Source organism: Fusarium fujikuroi, chromosome FFUJ_chr07 (genome assembly GCF_900079805.1).
Source record: "Fusarium fujikuroi IMI 58289 draft genome, chromosome FFUJ_chr07".
Taxonomy (NCBI): domain Eukaryota; kingdom Fungi; phylum Ascomycota; class Sordariomycetes; order Hypocreales; family Nectriaceae; genus Fusarium; species Fusarium fujikuroi.
In genome coordinates this window covers 41,690-69,560 of record NC_036628.1, presented here as the reverse complement: position 1 = coordinate 69,560, position 27,871 = coordinate 41,690, and the positions used below count along the sequence as shown (strand labels likewise).

The following is a 27,871-nucleotide window of genomic DNA, read 5'->3' as shown; positions in this document are numbered from 1 at the left end:
TCGGTAACCCCTTCAACCCCCTCTCCTGACCCGTGCCTTGTAGACTGAATCGTAATGGCCGGGCAATCTTCCCAGGCATAGGACATTAAAGCACAACATGTCACTGCTAGTTCCGCTAGGTCTGAAGATGTATTCAAATCCGCAATTATCGCATTCCCATGCATCAACATACTCGTACATCCCTATATCGGCGTCCTTCCTATCATCGAGAACAGGGGTCCAGCAATTTAGTGACTTTCCGTCGGGCTTGCTGTTGCTGGTGGAACAAGCTGTCTCGGAGTTTTCGACTGTCTTGAGCGTGCCCAGTGCCGTATGCAGGGACCAAACAGGCTTCACTTGAACATCTGTCTTCAAGTGTTTCGTAGGTTGATACTCCATCAAGATATCGTTCTCATTGTTTCTCTCAAAGGTGGTATCGTCTGGCAATCTGGTCGGCATTACCGAACTGAATTGCTCTATTTGCATGATGTCTTCAGTTGAGTAGGAAGCTTGGATCTGTGGCGAGGGTGATCGATGCAGTGGTACATCAAAGCCAAAGTCCATGCCTTTTGGTGTCAAAGGCAGCGAATCAACGCCACTGTATGTTGAAGTATCCTCTGTTTCCACATCATTTGATTCTTCCTTCGATAATGCTTGAAACCCGCTGAATAAATGTTCCATCAATTGTTGAATGGCTTTACCTTGATCATTCCGTAATCCCAGACTTCTCACTATACCCGGAACAACTCGACTGCTTCCCTTCTTACATATCGTGATCGCACTTCCCACTATCTCTTCTTTCAAGTTACCAAGATAGGGCCCCTCTCTTGGTAATGACCGATCAAACAGAGTTCTCCAGATCTCGCGCCATTGACTTTCTGGTGACAGTCTCCTATCTGAGCGGAGTTTCAGAATTTTCTGCGTTTTTATATTTATGCCCTGGATATTATCTGAAGCGTTTGACATCTTGTCTCGTCTGATATAGTGACGCCGAGATAGATGTTGCTTGATATCTTGTATGCGATAGAGCCTACGGCTCAAGCATTCGATGTGACGTACTGGATCTAGCCGGAAGTAAGGACAAGCAAAGGCTTTTCTCAATCCAATGTCCTCCACACTGGAATCGTCACTCTCAATCATCGAGGGGCAAGGGCTCCCATCTCCGTCGTCGATACATGTCTCATTTAGGTCAAGAGGTATTGATTTCTCTCTAAAGGACGGTAGATCTTCTATAATTGACTCCAGTGGTTCGAAATTGTGGCCTATTTCACGGTCAGTGGAGGGAGATATTGGAGAGCCAGTTATCTCACCATTGCCGCATCTTGACATTGAAGTGGAAGAAGGCCCGAACATCTTTCTACTTAATAGACTTTCCGTTGAATCCTGCACACGCCCGTAATGCTCGCAGTTCTCTGAAGCATCCAAGAATGTGAAATCTGCAACTTGATCAACAGGGTTTTGCTCGTAATACCCGTTGGTCTCGGATGCATCGAAAGACGTGAATCCATCAGCTTCCTTAACAGACAGCTGCCTCAATGAAAACGTATTATTCGAAAGCATATCAAGAGAACAGTATTGGGGTTGCGTTTCGGCATCAAGTTTGGTTGTTTCTGTGCCGTTATCCACTTTCTTGGTAAGGTGGAATTCTTCTGCGAAGCTGAGTGTATGTGCCCTCGCGTCGTGCGATGGAAATGGCGGTATGGGCGTTGAGAAGCCTGGTTCGAATTCGAGGTCGGCGAGAGAGGCCATAGAATGTTGTGCGGTAAAAGGTTCTGGGCTCATTGTAGAGGTTGTAAAAGACATGTCACTCTCTGACCCCTCGCCTCCCTCCAGTGGCTGGGTTAGCTGGAGCCATGGGTAAGAGTTATGGCCTGCCATTAACTCTAGCTCTGTATGGACAATGAGTATTCCTGCGAACAGAGCTGCAGTGACGAATAACGTGTATATTGATGCAGATGCCTTCATAGCAGTCTGGTATAGCATTCTCACACAGCCTTTGACTCCATGAGGCTGCTCCGGAATGTGAGGAGCAAGAAAGCCGATCGAGCTGATGCGGTATCAAATACGGGCTGCATGATGAAAAAAAGGAATAAACACAAGTGACGTCCTTTTGGTGTTTGTGACACGCTTCCTTGCAGTTCGTACCAATGAGCAGGGGTATCGGAGCTGGAGGGCGTGGTTTTAGCGTCAGCATACCTTGAGCCACTACAGTGTTCAGACACTGAAAGTTCTTGCAAAATGCATACTGAATTATCCTAAGTTCACACGAATTTATCTTAATATATTCGTGACTCAGGATATAGGTCCTGCATTTTCGAACGTCCTGTGGCCAATTACTTATCATGAGATATTGAGATCTCTTCTTCATAACAATATTTAGACTCTTTTCTGCCTTTCCGTCTTCCTGTTTCCGTTTCTGTAGCATAACTAAATCCTCGGTCTTTTATTCTTGTAAAAGATACCTACATATATAACATGTTTTAAAGTCTGGGTCGCTGCGAATATGCATTTTGGCTACAAGAACTTGACACCGTTGTGTTCAACACAATCACCGGATAAAATGCCAAATAGTGTATAGCTACAGCTTAGTCTCATTGTACAGTGCATATTAGAAAATGGCAGTTTCATGACGACCCCGTACACTCGAGTCCACGGTAGACCTTCTCGAAGGCCTCCCTGGATGCAAGACAGATTGACCAATTGCATGTCTTGTGGCTTCAAAATGGACACAAATGTGTTGCTCTAACCCCCCTTCACACATTTGTGTTGAAGCCACTACTGCAGCTTTCTCAGGCATAGCCAATTATAATGCAGGACGATATTCACCCCTCCCCCTCCTCACGCCAGACACGTTGCTCTACATCGACAAAGCTGAAAGACTGCTGAAATAGAAGAACAATTATTAGATTTTACTGTGACTGCCTTGGCCGCCTAATCATCACAACGGTGTGAGGGGATACTGGTCACGCACTGATTAGATGTCAATTACTAAGACAATAAACAATTCTGTTTTCACTTGTGATAGCTTCAACTCTTTGAACCTATTATTGAACAGAGTTTCACAACGAGAACAATTCATTATTTAAGTAATCTTGTTCTTGTTCTTGTCATCGATTTACCCACAGCCTTGTTTTCACAATGAGCACTATTACCATTACACCAATTGGGCTTCAGACCCACCGAGACTACGGTGTTGGTCTGGTGCTTCAGCATTCCAGCTACTACTCAATTGCGCCGAAACAGAGAAAGCTACGAATAAAGCTGCAGCTTTTGATAGAGCATCTCTGCGTTCTGAGCCTCGTTGCGGATTTTTATGAGTCAGAGGGACTAAGCAAGGGAAAAAGCCAACAGATAGCCACCAAGGTCTCAGACAAAGATTCACCCTTGCCCTCTGCAGGCGAAATTAGTGCGGCTACCCGACACTGTAACAATGGAGCCAATGGCGCCCCCAGTGTCGTCGTATTATTCTCGGATAACCGCAGGCACAGCCACTGGTGGATTCTTTACTGCCCAACTTTGGAATCGTATGGATCTGAAGCGCCGAACATCGGCGATAAGCGAGCTGGCTCTCCAGGCTCTAGCAATCAATTTGGTGAAAAGAAACAGCGATCTGGCCAGCAAAACAATGGCCGGAACGATAGCAAAGGCAACAAGGGAGACGGACAAGGCCCAGGCAAGAAAAAAAGAGGTTTTGGTCCCCATCAGCCTTTTATCAAGAAGCTTGCTTGTCTATTCTTCAAGCTCGATCCTCGAAAATACCAGTGTTGCGCTGGTTACGACCTAACGAAATGGGATCATGTTTTGCAACACCTCAAACGAATGCACATCATCAGAAGAGATCATTGCCCCAAGTGCCGGAAAGAATTTGGAGGCGAGTTTGCCGAGGCCGAAAAGAACGAGCATATCCGCCAAGATAGCTGTGCCGAAAAAGCTGCTCTGGGCACTGGACTCCTTCTTCAATGTGAGTATAATGACCTTGCTGGTCTACATGGCACTCATGAAGAAAAATGGTTCAAAGCATGGGAAAAGCTATTTGGAGAGCACCCAGTTCCACATTCGCCATTTTTTGAAACAGTAGACTGTATACTGGAAGTGCAGCACAGCACTCTGGAGAGAGAACTGCCGACCATTTTACAGTCGTTCCGACGCGATACATTGGCCAGGCCGGAAGTTGATACTACCTCCGCTACCACGGACGATATACTACGGCTGTTGCGGAATCCCATTCCTACTTCCAATTCTCTTATACACGAAGAAGCCCAGGCTGTGTCGGTACCTTCAGCACCGACACAAATACCCTGGTTCCCAGATATACCACCCAGCTATGATCTAGAGCCTTGGCCCGACACCATGGAGCCCTTTAGGCCTAGTACTGGTGATTTATATGATCAACCAACCATTACAACAATGGAAGCGACGCCCTTCGGATCACGGGACATGTCGAATGAAGTTCTTTCGTCCCAGCCCTTGGAAGAACCTGCTGTTTTCGTTGATGTGGATGAAATCTTTCGTCGGTGGATGAATCACCCAGATGACGGTCATTTTTTTGAAGAACTTGAAGACAATGGGCATGCTATTGGATGAATAATATTGCCTATGCAGGCTATTGTTGCTTTATACAGTTTTTGTATTCTAGGTTTGCATAAGTGAATACCTGAACCTTGGATATTGCACCTACATAAGACAGTCTCTAAGTAGCATGATATGGCCTCAAGATGGCGAATCTATCGAAGCGCATCCTGTAAAGAGTTGAAGGATAATGAGGCCTGAAATTGCTACCTTATTGGTGACTCAAGGTGCCTAATGCTGCCTAACACAGGGATGCAGTAACTGTATATGAAATATCTAGAAACCTTTTCATTGATGCATGATGCCAGGTGACCGTAAAGTGAAATAAGGACGAATAAAATGCATCAGCACCTCGATAGCATGGGGGCCATGAGGCTCTGTCAGTGCAAGGACAACGAGCTAGTGGCTGATTTGTCACACTTGTGACTTGTAACGCTTGCCCGAGTCCCCAGTAAAATTGAGGCTCAGCTGGTGTCGCAGATTACCGCTTTCATTCGTCACCGCGAAACTTTGCGGCTCTTACACAATTGTGATTTGAGATTCCGGCCATGCGGCTCAAGCGGGGGCTTTTGATGAGGCTCTACATAAGAGTCAATCATTCCACCTCGCCGCGAGCATTGAGGCCCTAACAAGAACCTCATCCTCCAATCACTGTGTATTAAATTCTCAGTTGTCACAAACATTTCACACTAGTCCACACTCTCTGCACCCATTAATAGTCGCCATGGGCATCCTTCGCCTTCGCCCCCGACGAGCCGCATTAACGCAAACGATTCCACTGAGACCTTCACAGCCTCCAACACACAGTGCGAGTGGAGTGAGAATATCTCGGCTTCAACACCACCGACACGGCTCTCGCGATTGCGACGTCGGGTACAGAGAAAATACCTACGACAGCGCCAGTGAAAGCTCAGGCGATGAATCTTGTTGCGAGGGCAAGTCGACGCAATGGAAAAATAGTACATTGCTTTATGACCCCAGGGTTCAAATTGCGAGAGAGCATTTACTACCAGTAGCTCGTGCAGGGCTTTATGAATTCCTCTCCCAAGCATACACCGAGGCGCCTCACCACGAACAAAGACGACATGAATGGCGAAATGAAAACGGATGGGAGCTTCCAATGAACGTTTACATAAGTTGCGATAACCAGGGCCGCGCTATTGACGATGGATCCTTTGTTATTGTACCGCGGGTAGGAGGTCACTGTCGCTACCAATGTCCCTTCCACGCTTCAAACCCAAAGAAATATCCTGCATGTCTGATTGACCACGAACTTCACTCAATCAAGAGTGTAAAGCGGCATGTAAAGCGGCACCACGCTAGGCCGCCCTACTGCCCCAGGTGCTCAAAGACTTTTGGCAACGTGTCGAAATGCGACAGGCATATACTGGAGAAAAGATGCAGAACCGAGTCTCTCAGGATACCAGACGGTATCAATTTCTACCAGAGAGGCAAAATTTCCAAGAAAGATAATCCCCAACTATCTGATGAGCGTCGCTGGGAACGCATGTACAAGATCATCTTTCCGGGGGCTGAAAGTTGTCCCTCTCCATATCTCGATAGCGGAGTTGGGCTGGTTGTGTCGATGGCGCGAGACTTTTGGAGAATGCGTGGAACAGAGGTGATATCAGAGTTTTTGGCAGGCCAGAATTGGCAGCCATTTGGCCATGGAGATGCTCATACTGTACTGTATGAGCTGGTGATATTCGATCTCATCTCACAGGTCGTGAAGGAGGCCTGAGGTTTTGCTGGAGGGGGGTATTATTTCATAAACTGCTAAGTTCGAGGTTCTCGATGCTGGAATAAGCTCTCAGAAACAGGTAGCGGAAGCAAATAACACAACAGGGTTACCATAATGCCTGACCCAATATGACGTACTGCAACAAGTCGAACTTGCGAAATGAGAGTGCCAGGCAAGTCATTTTTTTAACAAACATAAACTAAAAACAAGCACTAATCAAGGCCTCCATGATTCAAGATGACTCACTTCCATAAATTTCCTCTTCCGTCAAAGAACTGGGCCTGTACTCTACGCTAACTCCAAGCCGTGACGCACCTCGCCACTGTTTTTCGGAAACGAGACAGCGCCGGACCAATCAGATGTCGGCATAATCAAGATGACATCGTCACCGTATCCGAGCGCGAAAATTCGTTTCTGGCGAGGACTCATGCGAACATCGCTACCATTGAGGTTCCACTTTGAATCTCCCTGGAATGACCTCTATAACTGCAGGGCAAATGTCTCAATGACTTAAATATTAAATGATAAGTTCTTAGATTTCTGTTATACTTCTCATTCAACTTTTCTCAATATTTCTAATAGTAATCAATGGCTTTCCTTTCCTCTCCATTGGGACTTGGTGTCTCCATAATAGCCATTCTTGTCGGGGCTATCATCTTTGCCAACAAGAAGCCAAAATTCCCGATTATCAACAAATACTCCAAAGACTTCTTCCACCGTCAGGCGAATCACGAGTACAAGACCAACGCCAGAAAGCTACTCAAAGATGGTGCTGCCAAGCATGGCGAGAACCCCTTTGCCATCTTGGTCCCAAACGGTATCAAGACAATTCTGCCACCTTCTTGTGTCGGTTGGGCCAAGAACAACAAAGACCTAGACCACCAGCAACTCGCCAGAGACGAATACTTTGCTAGCTACCCTGGTTTCGATGTTCAGCATGTCTTGCATCACCCGAATAGGATGGTCATCAACATGGTCCAGGGAAAGCTATCCAAAACTGACAAGACTCTGCCTATCATGAATGAACACATTAAGACAGGTTTGTCTGAAATTTGGGGAGAGAACAAGTCTTGGAAGACACTCAACTGGGAAGATGGAACTACTGGAGTTATTTCTCGTGCAGCTGCATCCATCTTTGTCGGACCGGAACTCGCTGCTGACCCAGAATGGCAAAAGGTGTCGAGGGCTTATGTTTTGGATTACTTTGGAGCTGTTGGGGAAATGCATTTATGGCCCTCGTGGTTGAGATGGCTGGTTGTTTGGTATCTTCCTGGTGCCTCAACTTGCCGTGCTGGTCTGAAGCGAGCGCGTGAGATGGTGAACAAGGTCGTTCAGAAAAGACGACAAGAGGAAGAGCAGGCGAAGCTCAACGGAAAGGAGGCTCCCGCTTACTACGATGCCCTTGCTTGGACTCTTGAATCGCCGCTCGGAAATGAGTTTGAACCTGCGGATGTTCAGCTTGCTCTGGCCATGGCCGCTCTATTTACCACTTCAGAGCTTTTTAGACAGATTCTCATTGAGATTGCTCGTCGCCCTGAGGTTGCTAAGCATCTGAGACAAGAGATCGAGGACGCCGCACCGAATCACGACTTTACCGCTGCGTCGCTCGTCAAAATGCAGTTACTCGATAGTTTCATGAAGGAAACCCAGAGACAAATCCCCTTGCTAGGTAAGTTTTTTCCCAGTGGCATTTCGCACATACTAACTCATTAAGTGATATTGGAGAGATTGGTCATCCGCGACACCCGGCTTCCCGACGGTACTCTTCTCGAGAAAGGTACGCACATCGCCATCGATTCTCGAGAGATGTACGATCCCGCCAAGTTCGAGAACCCCGAAAAGTTTGATGCTTGGCGTTTCTACAAACGACGACAAGCTGGTGATAACACAAGCCTGTTCGTGCAGTCAAGCCCGGAGCATGCTCAGTTCGGTATGGGCAAGCACCTGTGCCCTGGAAGGTTTTTTGCTGGCAGCGAGTTGAAGCTTTGCCTGGCTCACATCATACTCAAGTATGACCTTAGATTGAAGGACGGGTGCTTTGGAAAACCTATGCAGTTTGGCTTTTTGAGTGCGACTGATCCATATACCCAGCTGGAGGTTCGGAGAAGATAGTATTGTAAACTCTGTATTTGTATGCTTAATAGACTAGAAATTGATTTTACTAATAAGGAAGTATTATCAATGCTAGAAAAGACTCATTTCATGCACGGTAAAGGGGGGGTAGCGAGACACCACTTTAAATTTATTGCATCATGCCTAATGCTTCGTCATGGCAGAGAATAAATACATAGCTAAACCAAGAAGTCGTTCACTTCTTATTCTTCTTCCTTCTCTTCTCCTTGCACTTCTCGCACTCCTTCTTCATCTCGGTATCAATTACCTGAATTGGTTGTCTGCATGACCCAACTATGCCTCCTGACGCCGCACACGGGGTTATATTGTTCCTTGTAATTGTCAAACCTTTGCAGTCTGTGCAAATTACCAGCTCTCTGCATTGCACACACATTGTGATGGCCTGTGATAATAGGTGATACTGTAGATAGTGTGAGATTGATGTTTAGTTTTTTATATTTACTTGAGTTGAGATTCCCAGATTGCAGAGCGGAAACGCGGCTATTTATATTTACAGCAACATTAGTAGTTCTGTGGCCAGTGATGCGTTGTTCACGCTCAATAATTCAGGCTCCTTGTTCTCGACCTGAGAGCTTGGAGAATTTTATTACCTGAAACTTGACCAGCTGAAGGTTTCTGTCACCATGAACCACTGAACCATTCTTACCAACGGTACACAGACCAGTGAAACAAACACAGGAACTGATGGCCTGAAGGAAGTCAGTTACTCGGCCTCACACTTCGCTACGTCACACATTGGATTTATGCCAAAGGTTCCTTATGTTAAATGACATAGTATAGTCGTGCCATTTATTTATATAATAATTAAGACTGTAAATTGGATTTATTGAGCCTATCTAGGCTCCCATATATCGCAAGATATTACCCAACTTCTCAGGGGCGAAAACTAGAATTAATACCCCTCCGCATATTAACAACCCTCTCTTATTTATTCTTGCTTTTATTTCTACATTTAGAACACAGGGTTTTGGTTGTGTCAATCCTCCTCGTACCGTGGCCACATCTTCCATAGAAGCCTCGAGACTGGGTACAACAGTGCTTCTCAAACTGCTGAGTAAGAAGGATCTCGCAGACACGGCAGATGGTTTGACATGTTGTTTCTATACACATAGTGAAAGTCTTGAAATTGGATAGGTATTATGATATTGACTCAGTTATTTGTGGTACGGATTGATAGATACTATATCGGAACTAAGGGGAGATAGTTGCCACTTGTGTGGAAGAGAAATGTTGTAAAGGAGTATGCTTCCAATTTATAGTCTGTAATATTTAAATATGGTAAAATGGCCCGTGATTCTATATGAGACCGAATTCATTTGTCAACATGGCTACCGGACTCGATCACAGTATACAGCAATTGTCATTCACAAGGCCAAGTCCTTAAAAGCCACATCGACCAACTTCACAATTTGGGAAGCTGATGGTTCAGAGAGCATTCAAATATCGTGTGCGATCCAACGCCGAAGAGTCGGAGGAGACTTGGAAGAGGAGTAGCATAACGCGATCTGGCATTTTAAACAGTGAGCAGTTCAATACAAGGATGAAAGATATAGCTATATCAGCAGTCGACCAAAGAATACAGGTGCAGGATGCCATCTAATGAATGAGACCGTCGTTCTTGACCTGCTCGAGGTACTTGAAATAGCTCGCAGTACTGCTTCGTCGAAGTTGCTTACCATACTTGATGAACACAAAGGCCAGAGAAAACTGCGCCATTGCAACAAAGGCAGCGACAAGAAAGGCGTTCTGATATCCCATTCCTGTAACCCAGGGGGTGACACTGAAGAGGTTAGTGAATGAAAGATTGGCGGATAGTGAGTCACTTACCCATAGCCAATAGCGAAGCTCATGGTGTTGCGAATCAGAATGATGGTTACAATGGCGTCAGAGCCAAGTTCGGTATAGCAGTCGATACAGTAGCTTAGAGGAAGCTGACAGCCTGCAGTGATTGCAGCACCTAATATGCCCATGGCGATCAAGAGCCCTGACCAGTGAACTTGATGAGCAGCCCCAACGCCCCAGAGTAGTAGTGCACCTGGTACAAGTAGTAGCAGAACAGCATAAAGCCAGAGGCGGTGTTCAGGCTCGCGGATGCCGCTGTTACGGCGGGTCAGGTTTAGGACGAGCTTATCTCCCATTGGGCCAGAGAAGAATGATCTGCTTCTTGTTATCTTATGTATGATGTGAGTGAAATTTCGGCAAGACCTACCCGATAAAGACTCCAATAACAGTAGCGATATAGCAAAGACCAACAGAGCTTGGCTTGAATGAATAAGGAGGAGCTGAGAGAATGATCGACGCTGTACCGTTGAGGACATTAAAGTAGCAAACAACAGCACCGTACATGAAGCCACAAAACACAACAATGGGCAAGGAGAAGTACTTGAAGGGTCTAATGAGCATGCCCTTTAAGGGAACGCTGTCTTGAACATGCTCGCTTCGGAAGATCTTCATCTTGTCGAGGAATGTCTTGGAGGAGGGGAGAACGGTGCCGTTGACTACATCGATATTCGATGTAGTCTGAGACTCTAGTTCTTCCTTGGCATCGCTCGCAGACTCGACTGGTTTGCTGATATTGACAGTGTCGTTGAGATGGAGTGGAGTGGCCTTTCGGTTATACTTTGTCTCTTCCATGAAGAACAGGCAGATGACGAAAGCGATTGCGTTGAAGATGGCACGCCAATGCTGCTCAAGCGTCAGTCGAGGAAGTTCAAGCACTGTTTGTCACTTACCAGCACCCATTCCCAACCTTGTCCGTCGTTGATGAAGCCAGAGATGACAGGTGCGACAAAGTTTGAGCCTCCGAGGAACAGAGCATAGTAAGCGATATAGGTACCTCTTTCGTGGGCAAAGTACTGTATGCACAAATGAGATTAGGTAAGGAAGGCGTTTGAATTGGCTACTCACAGCATCGGATACGGATATCTCGCAGAGCGACTCAACCGGAGCGCCAAAGGTACCTTGGAGAACCTTGTTGGCGATCCATTGGCCGTTCGTGGTTGCATGCGGGGCCCAGATCATGATTCCCTGGTGCTGATGAGATACTGGCGTAACTTATGAGGAGGTACAAGACTTACAGTTGTTCCCAATAATGACAGAAGATACACAGGGCGTTTGCCGAACTTCTGTGCCAAAGGCTGCCAGATCAGACATCCCCAACCAAAGGTCAAGAACATGTATCCGGTGCCAGAGTTCAGATCACTGACAGTAAGACCAGTGGCAGCTGAGATTGGAACAAGAACGGAATAAATCGCGGCCGAAGCAATACCAATGGCAAGGCAGTATCTGCAAATAGAGGTTCAGTAAGGGGTTCCCAGGTCGGCTACTATCTCTACTCACACGCATAGAGTTGCCATGAGCAGAGTCTTTCTCCACCTGCTCCAGTTCAAAGGATCATCTGGATCGTCAGACGGTGTAGGTACGAGAACGATATCTCGGTGACCTTGAGCATGGCGAGTATCCAAGGTGCCATCAAAGTCAACAAGGAGGACCGTTCCAGGAACAAAGTCCGACCTGGGCTGTGGCGAGTTGTCATCTAATCCCATGTTGAAGTAGACAGTATAATAAGAAGAATAAGATTGTTCGATCCTTTATTGAGGACGAGGTCTATGGATCTGAAGTTCTGTTGCTAGCGAACAGACCAGGGATTATATACATGCAATGAAGTGATACCAAGCAGCCGGAACACGATAACACCCTCCATAGCGCCTTCTGCTAATCTAGATCGTAATTTCCCCTTCGCCCGTAAAGTCTAGATTGCACTTCAAACGTCGGCTTGTTCCCATTCCACGGTTGATCACGATAGCATCTAATCCGGGGGTGGACCCCGGCCTGCGGGGTAACAGCCAATGACTGATATTTACGAGTTTTAGCTTATCTTTCAGTTTAACGAGCCTTTCACCTTAGACCATGTCTTGACCAATCATTGGCTTTTGCGAAGGCCTCACCAATAGTTGTCATTACCGAGAGATAGGTTATCTTGTGAAGGGTTCTGGCAACGGCATTTCGCTTGTTTACACGTACCTATTCATGAGCTACTGGCGGAAGCGGATGGAGTGAGTTCCATAGATACTGTAATGGTATCCGGGTTTTTAGTATGGGATATAAAGATGCTTCTAGAGCCAAGCTCTATCTAATCATCACCCCTCACAATTCTGCCTCTATTATCTTGCATCATATCTCATGGCGTCTGTTGTTGAATCTCTTCCTCAGAGACTTGTCTCTCACTCTCAGTCCCAGAAGTCTGCAGACATTTCTGTCGTGACAGATTGGGAAATGCAAGCTGAAAAATGCCGTGCAGTCCTTCGAAAGTCTCTCAACCCAGCTTGGCTTCTACCACCTGCTCAGCTTCCACCCGCTGACCAGCTCAATGTTTCTACTTTCATCGAAACATGCGGCTTCCTCTCAGCACGAGAGCTGGAAATAACAGCTACAAGCGCAACGAACCTGGTAGAGCAAATGGCCTCTGGCTCTCTGACGGCTGTTGAAACAGTGACGGCCTTTCTCAAGAGAGCTCATATCGCACATCAACTTACCAACTTTGCAACCGAGTTCATGAATGCCGATGCACTCGAAGACGCTGTTGAACTTGATGCCCACTTCAAGGCAACTGGCAAAATCAAGGGGCCCCTGCATGGTATCCCAATCTCGACCAAGGAGCACATTGAACATAAGGGACGCATTGCACATTCGGCTTACGTCGCTCTTATTGACAACGTTGCTGAAGAAGACGCCTTGATTGTTCAGTGCTGTAAAAAGGCTGGAGCAATATTCCATGTACGAACGAATGAACCTCAAAGCGTAATGGTTAGTCAGCCTTCCCTCTTTCATGACATGTCACTGACGATTTAGCACATTGACTGCTCCAACCCAATCTACGGCATGACTGTGAACCCGCACAACCGAACATTAACATGCGGCGGCTCGAGTGGAGGAGAAGGCGCTTCGTTGGGACTCCGTTGCGCAGCTTTGGGTATTGGTACCGACCTTGGAGGTTCTGTGAGAGTACCTGCTGCCTTTTGTGGCGCATATGGACTGAGGACTACCGCACTGCGCAACCCGTACAAAGGCGTGTGTCTCCCTGGTGCTGGACAAGAGAGCATCCGATGCGTTATCTCGCCTTTGGCCAATACTGCAGAAGACCTTGGGCTCTTTCAACAAGCAGTTCTTGATCAGGAGCCCTGGGAAATTGAGACATCGCTGGTACCTCAGGCTTGGAAGCAGTCCAGTCCACTGGAACCTGGTAGCTTTACTATTGGTGTTATGTGGGAGGATGGGTGAGTTCTCCTTTCCCTATCGTGTCTACCAACTAACTGTTGTCGCAGGCTTGTCCGACCTCATCCTCCAGTCGTTCGCGCACTGAGATACGCCGTTGAGAAGCTCAAGACCGCAGGCATTACTGTGGTCGACTTTGAGCCACACAGCCATCAAGAGGGCATGGATATTGTTTCCAGACTGTACTTTCCTGAGTGTGCTGTGACACAGAAGGAACTCTTGGAAAAGGGAGGAGAGCCTATTGCGCTGCTGTCGGACTATATCTTCAGCTTTTCTCCGCCACGGCCCCTAACTATACAAGAGAACTGGGCTTTTAATGTCAAAAGAGACACCTTCCGAGAGCAGTGGGTATATATCGGGCTGTATATTGGCTTAGCTGACTTCTTTAGGTACCATAAGATCATGAAGGATCGAGGTGTTGACTTTATCCTCTGCCCCGCCTATGTCGGGCCTGCTGCAAAGTTGGGCGATGGTCATTATATCCCTTACACAGCCATCTGGAATCTTCTAGATCAGCCAGCTGTCACATTTCCGACTGGGTTGAAGGTTGAGCTAACAGATACACCATCCTCTGACTTCAAACCTCGATCAGCTGAAGAGGAACGAGAGTACAACAAGTGTAAGTCATGTTGCGGGCGGCGTTGCTGACCCAATGCTGACAACGAGTAGATTCGCCTGAAGAGTACGCTGAAGCACCCTTGGCGTTGCAGATTGTTGGTAAGCACTTCCGCGATGAAGACACGGTTGCTGTTGTAGAGTTAGTGTCAAAAATTGTCCGAGGATGAGTAGGCTCATTGAGCCTCTGGATAGAGCTTGGTAGCTGTATTTCGAAGTTTTCCTCTTCTAATCAAACACACTAGTTAAAACTTCTGAAATCTCTAGAGGGGAAGCCCCGATACAATCAAGGGAGGACAGGAGGCTCGTGACAGTAGTGATGTCCTTCTTATCAGCTATTACAGTCCACTAGCGTAGAGACTAGCGACAAGCACTTGAGAAGGCTACTGTAAAAGACCTAGCGCTAAAGTCTGCCTGGTTATCACTTGCTACGCCTTAAAACCCCAACTTCCCCACTTCTGATATGGCCCTGGTACCGTAACCTCTCCGCTTTCATTGCATGGCCATTCTGGCCTCAGACACCTCCGAGAACATCACCGCCTTTCTGATCATGCCAGATGCCAAACTGCGTGCCAAAACTGGCTGCGCCATATGTCAGTACAAAGAACTTGAATCAATAGGCCTACTGACCAACGATAGGCAGACAACGCCGAGTCAAATGTGACGAAGCGAAGCCATCATGTCGCAATTGCTCTCGCTTTGGCCGCAGCTGTTCATGGCCCAAACCCGCCGATATGACTGATAGGAGGCATCGCCGACGACGTGCGTCTCCCGCTCCTTCGCTATCCAGCAGTGACAGGCCCTCCTCACCAAAGACTGACGAAACCTCACACGACACGGCCCCGATTCTGACTAACAGGACAACACTTACAACTGTCCACCATCCCCTCTTCGAAACAGAAATCGAGTATGAGTTGATGCATCATTTTTACAACTTCCACTTCGACTCTCTTACTCTCCCAACAAAGGACAAGTCATACTTCTTTCAGTGCCAGTCAGACCTAATGGACATGATGACACACAGCAGATCCGTTAAATATGCTATACTGGCCAATTGTGCTTCAAACAAACATGTCCTGATGAGCAATGACCGTTATCGCCTCATAGCCTTGAGATACTATACAGAAGCTATGGGAGGGCTGAATCAGGAACTTGAGGACTTCTGTCCATCGGATACCTATCGGCATTCGTGTTTATCAACAGTAGCATCATTTCTATACGTATACGACGTACGTGATCAGTAATTGGGAATGATCATTGGGATATTGGCTAATGTGATTAATGCCCAGTTCTGGAGTCTGGATGTAATGTCAGACCCAAGGCCTCACGTTGTCGGGGCTGTGAAACTGCTCAGCTTGAAGAACCAAGACAACAGTTCATTAAGGACAGCCATTCAAAGCTACGACAGGGTCAATATTGAAAGCGTTCTGTATCAGGGCTTTTTATTATCTATCAGAAGGCCTTTCAGACCCGACTTTCGACTTGACACAAACTTCATCACTCATGCCGAAGATTTGCTCCGCTCATACGACAACGCAAATCCATCCTTTGCAGAACCAAGCATCATACTTGGAGTACCCACATCCCTGTATCGACTCATATTACGGATAATCGACTCGTCCAATGTCCCTCGAAGCAATCTTTCTGATCACCTACAGGGCTTGAAGGTCGAGCTGCAGTACTGGGAGCAGTTGTTGTTCGATGACGAAAACAGCGAGAAAGGCCAACATGGAGATTCACGCTTCAACGACCTGATTATAATCGCAACTTCTCTCCTCCTTGATCTAATCACCGAAACTCTGGCGTCAAACGATGATACAATTTATCCTGCATCCTCGGCTAGAGAATGGGATGGGAAACCATGGAGATGGCAGCTCGATTTGGCCACTAATATTCTTCAATGCCCTGAGGAACACCAGAAGTGGAGCGGTTGTTATTTAGGAGCATGGCCATTATTGATACTTGGTTACGGTGCTAGGTCATTGGAAGAGATTACCCTGGTGAAGGACGTCTTGAGAAAGATGCAAGAACGTATAGGGTATGGCGAGGTTCAGAGGATACGGGACGAATTGGACAAGATTACCACGTACAAGAGCTCACAAGTTTGGGTATGTTAAGACATCCTCGGTTAGGGCTATGTTCTGGGGTATCTTCCAGATGCGTAGTCCGCCAGCTTAAGTAAAATTAGCAAGCACAGAATATCTGTTATGGACTTAAGGGTAATCGGTAAAACATATCTTATATCTTATGCTGATCTATTATGCCTAGGGTGCTCTGGCATAACCTGTACTAAGATATATAGTAGAAGAGAAGCAAATTTCTTAGTCGCCCTTCGACCATTGTCCATCGAAGCTAGGAGTTCTCACTCAGTGGCTTAGGTCTAAGCAGCATCGCTCGTGGTATCCCCTGCCTCACTTGTGCCTGGTGGCGGGGGTCCTCCAGGACCGCCAGGACCGCCTCCTCCAAAGTCAGGGTTGGTATGGCCGCCATCCTCATATCTGAAAACTGCGGGGGTAACCTTTTCAGTAGTAGTGATGTTGATGCCATAAGCCAACCAGCCGAAGAGTCCCTCAGCAACAGTGTCACCAAGAAGGGTCCATTCGACGATCGGGTCGTAGTCTTGGTTGGCAGCCTGAGCTAGAATTCCATCACCAGCGTTGGTGGTCTGAGCCTGCGTATTGGTGTTGTAAGGAGCAAGGGCTTCGACTTCATCGATCAGATCCTGGTCAAAGTAAGTCTGACCAATGTGGCTGCTGTAGATGTCGTTTCCAAGTGTCTTATTCTGGTACAGAGTAGCGTTTGCATGAGCCAGGAGGTGGATGTGCGTCGTACGGCCAACATAGTGGCCTGGGAAGAGGGTCTCAAACTGGGCGACACCATCTTCATCAGTTGGCTGGATTCCGCGGCCAAATGTCTTGTTAATGTTGGCCTTGTCGGCAAAGTTTCCGTTTCCCTGGTTGTTTACGCCACCATAGACACCAGTCGCGTTGCAGTGCCAGATCTCGAGGTACAGCTCCGGTACAGGCTCACAGGTAGTTACGTCGATGATTTGGTAGTCGAGAACAAGATCAACACCCTCCTGGTCCTCTTTCAGATCACGCCGGACAGACTCGCCACTGACGTCTTGTAATTGTTAGCGTGTGTCATTTTGACAGCTAATCAATACTCACAGTATGGACCGAGAGTGACCTCGGGGGTTAGAACGCACGAGTTTTGACCAGCGAAGAGGGTCTCGGCTGGAGTGTTGGGTGTATACCCAAGGTCGGTCTTGTTGTGGTCCGTATTGAGCACGTCCTCAAGATCGCGCTTCTTGATACCACCTGAGACAAGCCACATTAGAAAGAGATGAGCTACGTGTTGAGAATTACTTACGCTTTCGTCGATGCTCCTCAATCAAGGCAGAACGACGCTTGATGTTACGCTCAGTGACACCTCTGGCCTTCAGCTTCTCAGCACAGTGACGGAGAGACAGTCGCTCAGCACTGGCCTCGAAGGAGCGGCGTGCTTCGAGCTCATCGTGGTGGTCTTCGCCGGGATGAGCCACGGCCAACGCAGCCAAACCCAAAGTAATTGAGGCAGAAAGACGCATGTTAACAGTTCAGACAAATAGAGCCAAGTGAATGAGGTTAGATGTTGGCAGAACAAAGCCAGAAAACCAGTTCCCTTTATACATTTTCAAGACCGACTATCACGCCCAACTCTTCAGTTCTCAGGGTTGCACCACACCGTTATCCCGCCATTGCAAATCACGTCTTTATCCCGTCCGTCTTGGCAATGTTACGTGAAAAAAGTTCCGCAATGCGAAAATGGCCGTACTTGGCAGGAGGATCCATTTCACATGTCTTATGCTTAAAGAGGCGCGATGGTTGCAACGTGAGGTTGGTAAAAGGTCTTTCCTAATTCGCTGTGATATACGTAACCCATGGTAGATCATCGGGATGTGGGCAAACATACCTTATGAGGTCCACAGCCGGCTCGGAAACTGACTCGTTGAAGAAGGTCAAAGAGCACAGTTGTATGCCGGCCCATACATTCAACGTTTCGGATTTACAGTCTTTCGGGATTATACCGGTGGCACCGCAGCCGGGGCCATGATCGACAAGTTATGTGACTGCTGAGGCGATTATAGAAGTGAAACACAGATGCAGGAGGGCCTGTGAAGTTAAGCTTTGGGCTGTGAACATGAGTGATGAATGAGAATAAAATATTTAGTTTATTCATATAAGCTTCTACCTAAAAGCTTTTATAATATTAAAATAGGTATAAAAGTAAAAGAGTTAAAATTTAAGTAGCTTTGGGAATCGATAGGAGTGGAGTCCGAGATGAGATCTTCCTATATAATTGGTGGAAAATGTGGAGTGTGCATGACGTAACTGCTAGGATCATAACAGCTTGATAGGCACCAGTCTATCTGTAGGTAGACGGCTCACTATTCTGCCCGGGTGCCTATTCACGAATAGAGTCTTCTAATACTCAGTTTCCACGAATACTTCCCGTCAATAGAGAGGGCCTTCGAATAATCACTATGGCGGACTCTCTTACAATACAGTCAACTCTCTCCGTCGTTTCAGGTCAGCTCTGTTTCGGCTCCCTGCACAACATTTGGTTCGGCTCCTCTACTCCCTCCCAAGGCCTCCCGGTTGCTCCGACGCAACCAAGTGGCACGGTTCAAGCTCACAGCGTCAACTACAACGTCACCGCACAAAACGGGATATGGAATGTCTTCAAACTTGTTGCTTCCGAGACAAGGGATGCAGTAGCATGGTTCGTGGCTCACGAGGATATCGATCCTAGGCAGGAAGTCGATAAGATTCTCCGTATATCTGGCTCGCCTTATGAACCAGATCATGGAATTACGGTGAACAACGACGTTACTGCCCAGGCTGGAGTTTTCGTGGTCAATCGTTATGACTGGAGCTACTACGACAAACGTTGCTTTGATGAGATTGGTGAAGGCCAGCAAGAAGGCGATGATGATGTGCTGGCAAACTCTAACTCCCTTGGTCTTGTTGACCGCTTTGTTGCGCAAGAAATGGCCCAACGATGGCAGGGCCAACGGCCAAGCCAACGAGACAGTGCAGAGCATGGGATCTGGTTATACATCCCCCATGGAGAGTACATGTTTGGTCGCTTTGGATTCAATGACACGCAAACTGCAGCAAGATCATTCCTGTTCTTCTCCGCATGCACAGAGTTCACAAGGACAAGTTTCTTGGGTATTCCAGGAACGCTGCGAGAATATCTGACGCACCAGGAGAGGTTTGAGCGCCAATTGCGTGAGGGAGTTGACTTCTCAGGAATGGATATAGCACAAGACATGCTTTCCTGTCAATATGTTTCCCCGCCGCCAGCGAATGAGCAGCTTGGCCCATACGACCCAAGTGAATATATTCTGAAAGAACAAGATATTGAATCATTGCGAGATTACCGCGAAAATGCCTCCATCGAGGGCGCAGAACCAACTATCCATGGGTTCATCGATCCATGGAAGCAGCCACTATTTAATCTTCTTAACGAGATGGTACTCAGTTATCTCGAACATTTCATCCTTCCTCATCTTGGAGGTGATAGTATGGCAGATATGGCCGAGACGTTATTTCCTGATTATGAAAGGGATAGCAGACCTATCAGCCTAGACGTTGCGTCGTATCGACACTTCACTCAGCCTGACCTAAACCCGATTTCGGACTTTGACATGTCTCGCGTGAGCGTTCGTCTTCGACAGTTCCTCGAGTCTCACAGCCAGGATAAATCCACGGTCTTTAGAGACGATGCAATAAGAGGAATCTGCCGGGTTTTGGGCTATATATTTACTGAGATATTGGAGTTAGCTAACAATGTGGCTTGTGATTTTCAGCATAATAAGATCCTGCCGTGCCATGTTCGTCGAGCTGTTTTGCTCGATGAGGATCTTTTTCGTTTGATGTGTTTCTCAAAGGTCCTATGGGAAGGGAGCCTGTAAATAGATGTTTAAATGATAAATAGAGGTACTTGTCAATGCCAAAATAATTTTCATAAGTACTGTGGTTGTGGTGTAAGAGCTCGAAACTACCAGAGGAGAGACAATGGGAGAATGATAAGGCAGAGGAGCACTTGGAATTGACGGGGATCGGCTAAGTCTCTTTTTGACGTCATTCTTTGTCTGGCAAGACCTGGGCGCTTTTTACATTACGATGCATAGGTCAGCTGACTTGCGAACAAGATTGACAGTTGGGATTATGCATGTCAGCAACTGATTTCAGCCAAACAACCAAGAACCATCAACTCAATAAGCTACTGAGTCTAGAACCAGATCAAACTTTATCCTAAGTCACATGCCCGCAAAGTATCTCTATTAACTACCATCATGAAACTTATCGTAGTTGGCGCTACAGGCTACATCGGCGCCGGAATCCTCCGTCAAGCCCTTGCGCGTTCAGACGTCACCAGCATTGTCGCTGTCACCCGCCGACCTCTCGAACAAACCGCCACGAAACTCCTAAGCGTCATTGTCCCGGACTATGGTACATACCCCCCCGCGGCAAAGGAAGCTTTTGCCGGCGCAGGAGCATGTATCTGGACAGTAGGCGTGACACCTTCTCACGCATTTCGAATGGACCCTGAAGAGGTGCGCAAGGTTTGTCAGGATTATACCATGCTCGGTCTTGAAGCCATGCGCTCGTCTGGCCTTGCACGGCCTTTTCGAGTAGCGTATCTCAGCGCGGTGGCAGTTCCGCGGGATATCAACAAGACTATGTGGTTTGCTCCCAAGTTTAGACGGATAAGGGTAAGATGTGCATACTGGAATTGCTGAGCTTTATGCTCGATATGTTTGGTTTGCTTGCTAATATACGTGGATTCTAGGGCACAGCAGAAAACCAAGTTATAGAATTTGCAGAGGCCAGCGATGGCGCGGTAGAAGCGGTGATAGCTAAACCCGGATCTGTCCCTGCCCAGGGCAGTGTTCTAGTTACTGGTCTCGCAGCTATGTCTCGAGCTTTAGGTATTGGAGTCACTGAGGCTGTGGTCTTGGATGATCTGGCTATTGCTCTGATTGACCAGGTTGTTCATGGGATCGAAAAAGACCCGCTATGGCCAGCAGACTTAAACCGTTTGGCGCAGCAAGTTACGGACAAGAAGGGCCTAAAGTAAGGAGTTCGACAAACGAGATGCGGCGTATACGAAATTTCTATAAGGCTTTGACAAGAGCCGTATAACTATGTGTATTTTTTCTGAAGCTCCCTGGCAGCCTCAATTGCCTGCTTTGCCTGATCGGTATACTTGATTTGGTTTGCCTGTTGCATGCTAAATGTTTGCTGAAACTTCTCGACCATAAACGGCTTCAGGACCGTCTTCTTTGCGGTAGTGTAGTCATAGATGGCAGTGTCGTCGATACATCGTGCTGCCAAGCGGCGATATTGTTCCGACAGAATCCAAGCTTCCATCTTGAGCGACGTTGACTCGTTGGTAGGAGCTTCAAGCAGCTTATACAATACAGTGATGTGGTCTGGGAACTCAAGAGGCTAGAGAAAAGCAGCTGGTCAGTCTTTGTGATGCTGGAGCTGACAGGGGTCCATACGAATTTGTATTCCGTTGTGATGCTTTTGAGGATAAGGCCAAGGCTACGCGGTGTCACCAGATCATCCCATTGAGCCTTGTGGTGCTGTGCTGCATCTAAACTGTGCTGTCTGATGAAGTGCACGCGTCCAGTTTCGACATAGCGGTTATACATCACGTTGTTGACATGACCTGTGATACATCGGAATGATTAGAGCTTGCAAGTGTTACAGAAAGTCGTGATACTTGCCCTAAAAATATTAGATTTAGTCCCAGGATGAAGCGAAGGAGATCCACTTACCATGCTATCCTAAATGACGAGAATTGTCAGAAATCATGCACCTATCACTGATAAGGAACAGCTTACCATATCACCCCAAAGGAGCTGGTGGTTATCGAGACCTCGCCATTTCTTATCGGTAAGGAACCCTTGCTGTCCCGCCAAGAGTTGCAGCCAATTTTGTTCATTTGACATCAATTGTCTCTTGGCTTCTTCAACGCAGCTGGATGGGTAGTCATCGCTGGTGAACTTCTTCAGCTGAGCTTGTAGATCAGCGAACCACCGAGAGGGAAACGAGGGAAGATCATGACTCGTTTGCGCCTGACCAGATTGTAAACGAAGCTGAGAAATCGGAGCCCTCGATGCAAGGTTAATTGGTCGCTTGAGAAGCCGCAAAGACATGATGCGAGTGCAGGGAACTTGGGTTGAGTGATGGAGATACTGACAGTGGAAACGGGCTCGGCTGCCCCAAAATAAAAGTTCCGATGGTCGGTGGCCTCGGTATTCGGCGAAGATTCTCCGCGGCCCGGAAGATTTAGGCCTGCGTAAGCCGAGTCAGATAAAACCGGCAGACCCGCAAACCGAGCATTACCCTAAAGTTAAAAGAGAGGAGAAGATCCAGAATTTAATGTAAAATAAAAAATTAAGCCTGTATTAAATTATATTCTTAATACTAATAGAGCTATTATTATAGTAATGTAGATTTTTAGTTTATATAATAGAAATAGCATTTATAGAAACGAAAACCATTAGAGTATTAGCTTCCTTATCTCAAAGTAAAGCAGAAATAAAGACAAAACAAGGACAAGAAAAGAGCCTGGGACAAACGCACAACTAAACAGCCAATCTGATATATCAAGCTTTTTTAGCACGGTCTCTTTTTAAATTAAACAGACTAAAGTGCGTAATTGTATATACGACTCTACGGTAATCATCGGTAGCTTGAGGTCTGTGTGTTTGTTGAGCATGTCAGAACGCGACCGTGCTTATCAGTCACTTTCTCTATAATACTTAAATGATATCGCTTCAGTGTCTAGGATGTTTGACTGTATCTGTCGATTTAGCTGCATACCACGCACAGAGCAACCTCAGCGGGAACTTATCTGAGTCTTAAGGCTATAGCTGGTCCAGCAATAATGGCATCATCCCTATTTCTCCCAGCGCGTAGGACCCTGAACAAACGGACATAACCGCTAATGTAGTATTCCAGGCCTCGTATTTCGTCTACAAACTGCTTGGCGGCGCTTGGGAGTGGGTCTGAGAGCCTGGTTTGGCTTAGTTTTGCTTAGGTTAGTGTCAGGTACCGGTAGCTCCACCAGAAAGGGGAGAATCGACAGGACAGGGAACGAGAATTCCGTCCATACAGCCAGGGTTTCTGGGTCTAAACATAGCCACAGCTGAGATCGTGGCTACATGGTTCATTGAGGTAACCTTTTAAGCTTGAAACATAAAAGCTTTGCCTGGTCTTCTTTATTTTGCTAGCATCAGATAGGACCATTCCTCTTTGCACTCGCTATCTGAGTCTTTCTTTCTTTTTTCCTATTTCGACATTTGTTTCATTCAGACACTCGTTAATTGCTGAATCGTCATTCGTTTTCTTTTCGTGGTTCTTGATAATTAATAATTACACCATCCGACTAGTAATCTTTCACTGGCTCGACAACTACGATAAACACTCCTTCGATATCGACATTACACTCCAAATCTCCCTATTGAGCCAAGATGGTTCAAGTTCCATTCGTGGCTCTAGCAGCCCTACTAATTACTCCATTCTCTTCTGCCGCTCTCACGCAGTGCCCATCGAAAGAAGCATCGTGGACATCCAAGACCGGTACCGAGTACACCATTTGCCGCAATACCGACTATCGATACGGTGGAGGCAGTCTTAAGGTCGCCCGGGACATCAAATCTACCAATGCCTGTGCCGAAATCTGCAGCAAGGACCCCCGATGCGTCAAGGCTGTATACGATAAGCGAAACCGCATCTGCCACGTTAAGGACAATGCCAACGAGGCCCAGATGAACTGGGCGACGGATGCCAAGTTCGACACCATTCGCGTCAAGAACGTCAACGAGGGAGTCTTCATCTCTCGTTGCCCCAACCCAACCAACAATTACCGCTCCAAGGGTGGCAAGACTTTCAACGTCTGCCACAACAGCGACTACGTCGGTCCGACATCACGAATGACCAAGAACTGCGCTTCTCTTGCTGCATGTGCCGATATTTGCTCCGGTATCAAGACATGCAAGAAAGCCGTCTACGACAAGCAGGAGAAGGTCTGTCACATCAAGGAGACCGAGCCCAAGGCGTCGCTCTTTTGGGTGCAGAGCAAGCGATACAGCGTTGTTCACTCCCCAGTCGAGTCTAAGCCTGCAACTCAAGGCAAATGGTCCGATCTCATCCGTCTCCCTGTCATTCCTGTTGCCGCCTATGTTGTTCCTCAGTTCCCTCAATCGCAGCAACTTCTTTTCTTCTCATCTTGGGGCGCTGACGCCTTCGGTGGTGCCTCTGGCCGCACCCAATTTGGAGTTCTCGACCTTCCTTCAGGTGCTGTCGGACAGCGAGAGGTCGCCGATACTCACCATGATATGTTCTGCCCTGGAATGAGTCAGCTCGCTGATGGGCGCATCTTGATTCAGGGTGGTTCTGATGCCGAGGCTGTGACACTCTACAACCCCAAGACCAACTCTTTCACTCGAGGACCAGACATGAAAATTCCTCGTGGCTACCAGACTTCAACTATCCTGTCTGATGGAAGAGTCTTTACCATTGGAGGAGCTTACTCAGGTCCCCGTGAGGGAAAGAATGGTGAAGTATACGACCCCAAGGCCAACAAGTGGACCATGTTGCCTGGAGCCGATGTCAAGCCTATGCTCACCAAGGATCGAGAGGGAATCTGGCGTGAGGATAACCACGCTTGGCTCTTTGGTTGGAAAGACGGCAGTGTCTTCCAAGCTGGCCCCAGCAAGGAGCAGCATTGGTATGGCACCAAGCAAAAGGGATCAATCGTCAAGTCTGGTAAGAGAGATAACGCCGATGCTATGTGCGGTATCTTTGTCATGTACGATGCCGTCGCTGGTAAGATTCTGTCCGCTGGTGGTGCCCAGGACTACACCGCAAGCGATGCCAACAAGCGTGCTCACATCACAACCATTGGAGATCCTTACAAGCCTGCTTCCGTCAAGCGTGTTGCTGATATGGCGTTCCCTCGCGGCTTCGGTAATGCTGTCGTTCTTCCTGATGGAACTGTTCTTGTGACTGGAGGTCAACGCAAGACAATGGTCTTCACCAACACTGATGGTATCCTTGTCCCTGAGCTCTATAACCCTGCCACCAACAAGTGGACTCAGCTCGCTCCTCACGCTGTTCCCCGTAACTACCACTCGGTCTCGATCCTGTTGCCTGATGCTACCGTGTTTATTGGTGGTGGCGGCCTCTGCTACGTTGCCAAGATTGGTGGTTCAACTGCTGGCTGCGACAAGACAGCTGACCACGCTGATGGAGAGATCTTCCAGCCTCCTTACCTGTTCAACAAGGATGGCTCCATCGCTAAGCGTCCCATCATCCAGAACCTTGCCCAGAAGCCTGTCAAAGCGGGCAGCACTCTGAAGTTCAGCGTCACAAACACTTCTGGCAAGGTCAAGATGTCTCTTGTTCGAATGGGAAGCGCCACACACTCAGTCAACAGCGATCAGAGGCGTGTCCCTCTTACCGACTTCCAAGTCAAGGGCAACCAGTATACGGTCAAGCTACCCAAGGATAACGGTATTCTTCTGCCTGGTTATTACTATCTCTTTGTCATGTCGCCGCAGGGCACTCCTAGCATGTCAAAGACAGTACAGATTGCTTTGTAATTAGCAAGAGGAATTCAGTGTTTCCTTTCCAGATTAGGAACCTCTATAACGCTATAATAAGTAGTGTTCTACACTAATTATAGACTATAAGCATAATAAACAAGCTACAAAGCCTTGGTTTATCTTATCTTTATGCCTTAATTGGTACTTCGATTTCGGTGTAGGTAATACCCCGCTCTTAACAAAAGTGACATCTGCTATATAAATAGGCTTGTGTCCAGAAAGCATTGCTGTATCACATGACCTTCAAACTTGATTATGCGTACTGTGCCTGTTCTTCAATCTCATTTCATCGGACATATAGGCGTTTAGGCATGTATATGCGCTATAAGCCTCGTGAAGCTACGGGACCAAGGTCTAAGATGTTAAGAGGTCTTGCCCAATTACAGTAAAACCCCTACCCGTTCGCAAACTGCAGCCCGTTGCCTGGTTGCCCACTAAGATAAAAGCAGCAGGCTCCCCCCTCTCACAAATTGTTTTGTCGCCACCTTCTCATCAATCTCTCTAGCATAACGAATCCATTATTGTCCTTACCCTTACGGTTCGGTCTTGCATTGATTAACCCCATTACCTTTTTTTGTCACATCTGCTATTGTCAAGCCTTACCAAATAAATCATCGTAGGCTATAGCCCTTCCTTGATTTTATGGCATATTGACATAAGCCAGTCCCAAAATGTGCGACGCTGGTATCATGCACCCAGTCGAGGAGCTGTTCCTTGACATCTCAATTCACGAAGTACTAACTCAGACAATGGTAACCTTTGTCGAGCCATGGAAGACTATATATATCGATTCAATTCGAGAGCGACGATACGGAGACGCCATTTGGGCTCGCTACTGCATCGAGGGAGGGGTAGAGGATGGGTTGATCATTGGCCAAGGCCCGAATCCTGACATCGCGGTGCTTGATCAAATCAGGGAAGATGCAGTTGAGGCGAAGACGAACGAACCAGGACTATACACAGAGGCTCTGGAGCTCTACCGAATGACTAGTAGTACAGACGGGCACCCCGAGGTACTCAAGATCATCTTTGATACTGACAGGATGGACCCTCGAGACTGAGGGTATAGAGAGGAGAGGATGAGGCGGTGTAAGCAAGCAGGGGGCGCTAGATGAGCCGTTGGATCTTTTGAAGAGGAACCATTGTATATGCAGTGGCCCGACTACAACTCATAGTCTCATAGCATAACACGAGGATGTGCCCTTGCTCAGTCACGAAAGCCAACGTAAAAAAATACCACTTGGTTGAGACAACATGCTCACATGAACAAAAGCTCGGATGCGTCGGCGCTTGAGAATGGTACGTGTCCAATCCAGCCAATAAGAGGAAGTGATACAGGCTTTTGGGGGCGGCCAGAACATAGATATCACAACAAACACACAATGCGGACCAACAGAGTCTCAGAATTTTACGGCATTCATGCAAACATGGCACGATAGGTCTCGTATAGGCACTGCTGATATGATCAAGTGCAGTGATTATATTAAACAGCTTCGGATAAGATAAGCTCAATCTTAATACAGATAGACTTAAGGTGTTTAATACTTGATCTTAATAACAACCTGATAAAGTAGGTAACTCATAATTTGCATAATATGTATCCCCATCTCTAACATGTCAACGCCGAATCCCAAGTGATGATAGAGCTTTTATTTGTGTTATTTGCTTATGATGCAAAGGCGATTGTGGACGTGACTACTGACGAGAATATTGCCAAACGTGCGACTTTCAAGATAAACTGCGACCGCGCCAACTATCTCGTGTCCCAGTCAGACTGCCAGCAGCTCATCCACAATATGCTGAAGAGCAAGATAAACATAGGAGACACAAGACTTGCAGCTATTCATGGTGGTTGCAGACTGAGGGTTGGACCCTATCGTTCTGCT

The 27,871-nt window shown here is 47.2% G+C and overlaps 14 protein-coding genes; 9 read left to right on the top strand and 5 right to left on the bottom strand.

The window, feature by feature from the left end:
- Positions 1–12: 12 nt before the first annotated feature.
- Positions 13–1,962, bottom strand: FFUJ_09133 (uncharacterized protein; the record flags this gene model as incomplete). XM_023580089.1 has 2 exons in its annotated part: positions 13–1,241; positions 1,290–1,962. 2 exons carry the CDS (start codon positions 1,960–1,962, stop codon positions 13–15), a joined length of 1,902 nt encoding a protein of 633 aa, XP_023432927.1.
- A 1,155-nt stretch (positions 1,963–3,117) lies between these two features.
- FFUJ_09134 (uncharacterized protein) lies at positions 3,118–4,563 on the top strand (the record flags this gene model as incomplete). The annotated part of the gene is made up of 1 exon (XM_023580088.1): positions 3,118–4,563. The coding sequence occupies one exon, from the start codon at positions 3,118–3,120 to the stop codon at positions 4,561–4,563; it is 1,446 nt and encodes a 481-aa protein (XP_023432926.1).
- A 709-nt stretch (positions 4,564–5,272) lies between these two features.
- On the top strand, positions 5,273–6,289 carry FFUJ_09135 (uncharacterized protein; the record flags this gene model as incomplete). Its single annotated transcript, XM_023580087.1, has 1 exon — positions 5,273–6,289. The coding sequence occupies one exon, from the start codon at positions 5,273–5,275 to the stop codon at positions 6,287–6,289; it is 1,017 nt and encodes a 338-aa protein (XP_023432925.1).
- A 588-nt stretch (positions 6,290–6,877) lies between these two features.
- FFUJ_09136 (related to cytochrome P450 monooxygenase (lovA)) lies at positions 6,878–8,401 on the top strand (the record flags this gene model as incomplete). XM_023580086.1 has 2 exons in its annotated part: positions 6,878–7,958; positions 8,004–8,401. The coding sequence occupies 2 exons, from the start codon at positions 6,878–6,880 to the stop codon at positions 8,399–8,401; spliced, it is 1,479 nt and encodes a 492-aa protein (XP_023432924.1).
- A 1,617-nt stretch (positions 8,402–10,018) lies between these two features.
- FFUJ_09137 (related to transporter protein HOL1) lies at positions 10,019–11,967 on the bottom strand (the record flags this gene model as incomplete). XM_023580085.1 has 7 exons in its annotated part: positions 10,019–10,202; positions 10,250–10,579; positions 10,632–11,107; positions 11,155–11,277; positions 11,330–11,449; positions 11,500–11,707; positions 11,762–11,967. 7 exons carry the CDS (start codon positions 11,965–11,967, stop codon positions 10,019–10,021), a joined length of 1,647 nt encoding a protein of 548 aa, XP_023432923.1.
- A 637-nt stretch (positions 11,968–12,604) lies between these two features.
- On the top strand, positions 12,605–14,481 carry FFUJ_09138 (related to general amidase; the record flags this gene model as incomplete). XM_023580084.1 has 5 exons in its annotated part: positions 12,605–13,228; positions 13,274–13,698; positions 13,747–14,040; positions 14,086–14,315; positions 14,366–14,481. The coding sequence occupies 5 exons, from the start codon at positions 12,605–12,607 to the stop codon at positions 14,479–14,481; spliced, it is 1,689 nt and encodes a 562-aa protein (XP_023432922.1).
- Positions 14,482–14,810: 329 nt separating this feature from the next.
- Positions 14,811–16,428, top strand: FFUJ_09139 (uncharacterized protein; the record flags this gene model as incomplete). XM_023580082.1 has 3 exons in its annotated part: positions 14,811–14,904; positions 14,951–15,540; positions 15,601–16,428. 3 exons carry the CDS (start codon positions 14,811–14,813, stop codon positions 16,426–16,428), a joined length of 1,512 nt encoding a protein of 503 aa, XP_023432921.1.
- Positions 16,429–16,691: 263 nt separating this feature from the next.
- On the bottom strand, positions 16,692–17,900 carry FFUJ_09140 (related to protocatechuate 3,4-dioxygenase beta subunit; the record flags this gene model as incomplete). XM_023580081.1 has 3 exons in its annotated part: positions 16,692–17,434; positions 17,482–17,631; positions 17,684–17,900. The coding sequence occupies 3 exons, from the start codon at positions 17,898–17,900 to the stop codon at positions 16,692–16,694; spliced, it is 1,110 nt and encodes a 369-aa protein (XP_023432920.1).
- A 936-nt stretch (positions 17,901–18,836) lies between these two features.
- Positions 18,837–20,273, top strand: FFUJ_09141 (uncharacterized protein; the record flags this gene model as incomplete). The annotated part of the gene is made up of 1 exon (XM_023580080.1): positions 18,837–20,273. One exon carries the CDS (start codon positions 18,837–18,839, stop codon positions 20,271–20,273), a length of 1,437 nt encoding a protein of 478 aa, XP_023432919.1.
- A 384-nt stretch (positions 20,274–20,657) lies between these two features.
- Positions 20,658–21,442, top strand: FFUJ_09142 (uncharacterized protein; the record flags this gene model as incomplete). XM_023580079.1 has 2 exons in its annotated part: positions 20,658–21,077; positions 21,155–21,442. The coding sequence occupies 2 exons, from the start codon at positions 20,658–20,660 to the stop codon at positions 21,440–21,442; spliced, it is 708 nt and encodes a 235-aa protein (XP_023432918.1).
- A 65-nt stretch (positions 21,443–21,507) lies between these two features.
- On the bottom strand, positions 21,508–22,022 carry FFUJ_09143 (uncharacterized protein; the record flags this gene model as incomplete). XM_023580078.1 has 2 exons in its annotated part: positions 21,508–21,813; positions 21,870–22,022. The coding sequence occupies 2 exons, from the start codon at positions 22,020–22,022 to the stop codon at positions 21,508–21,510; spliced, it is 459 nt and encodes a 152-aa protein (XP_023432917.1).
- Positions 22,023–22,074: 52 nt separating this feature from the next.
- On the bottom strand, positions 22,075–22,529 carry FFUJ_09144 (uncharacterized protein; the record flags this gene model as incomplete). XM_023580077.1 has 3 exons in its annotated part: positions 22,075–22,098; positions 22,149–22,157; positions 22,215–22,529. 3 exons carry the CDS (start codon positions 22,527–22,529, stop codon positions 22,075–22,077), a joined length of 348 nt encoding a protein of 115 aa, XP_023433922.1.
- Positions 22,530–23,849: 1,320 nt separating this feature from the next.
- Positions 23,850–25,982, top strand: FFUJ_09145 (related to galactose oxidase precursor; the record flags this gene model as incomplete). Its single annotated transcript, XM_023580076.1, has 1 exon — positions 23,850–25,982. The coding sequence occupies one exon, from the start codon at positions 23,850–23,852 to the stop codon at positions 25,980–25,982; it is 2,133 nt and encodes a 710-aa protein (XP_023432916.1).
- A 674-nt stretch (positions 25,983–26,656) lies between these two features.
- On the top strand, positions 26,657–27,046 carry FFUJ_09146 (uncharacterized protein; the record flags this gene model as incomplete). Its single annotated transcript, XM_023580075.1, has 1 exon — positions 26,657–27,046. The coding sequence occupies one exon, from the start codon at positions 26,657–26,659 to the stop codon at positions 27,044–27,046; it is 390 nt and encodes a 129-aa protein (XP_023432915.1).
- Between the last annotated feature and the right edge of the window lie 825 nt (positions 27,047–27,871).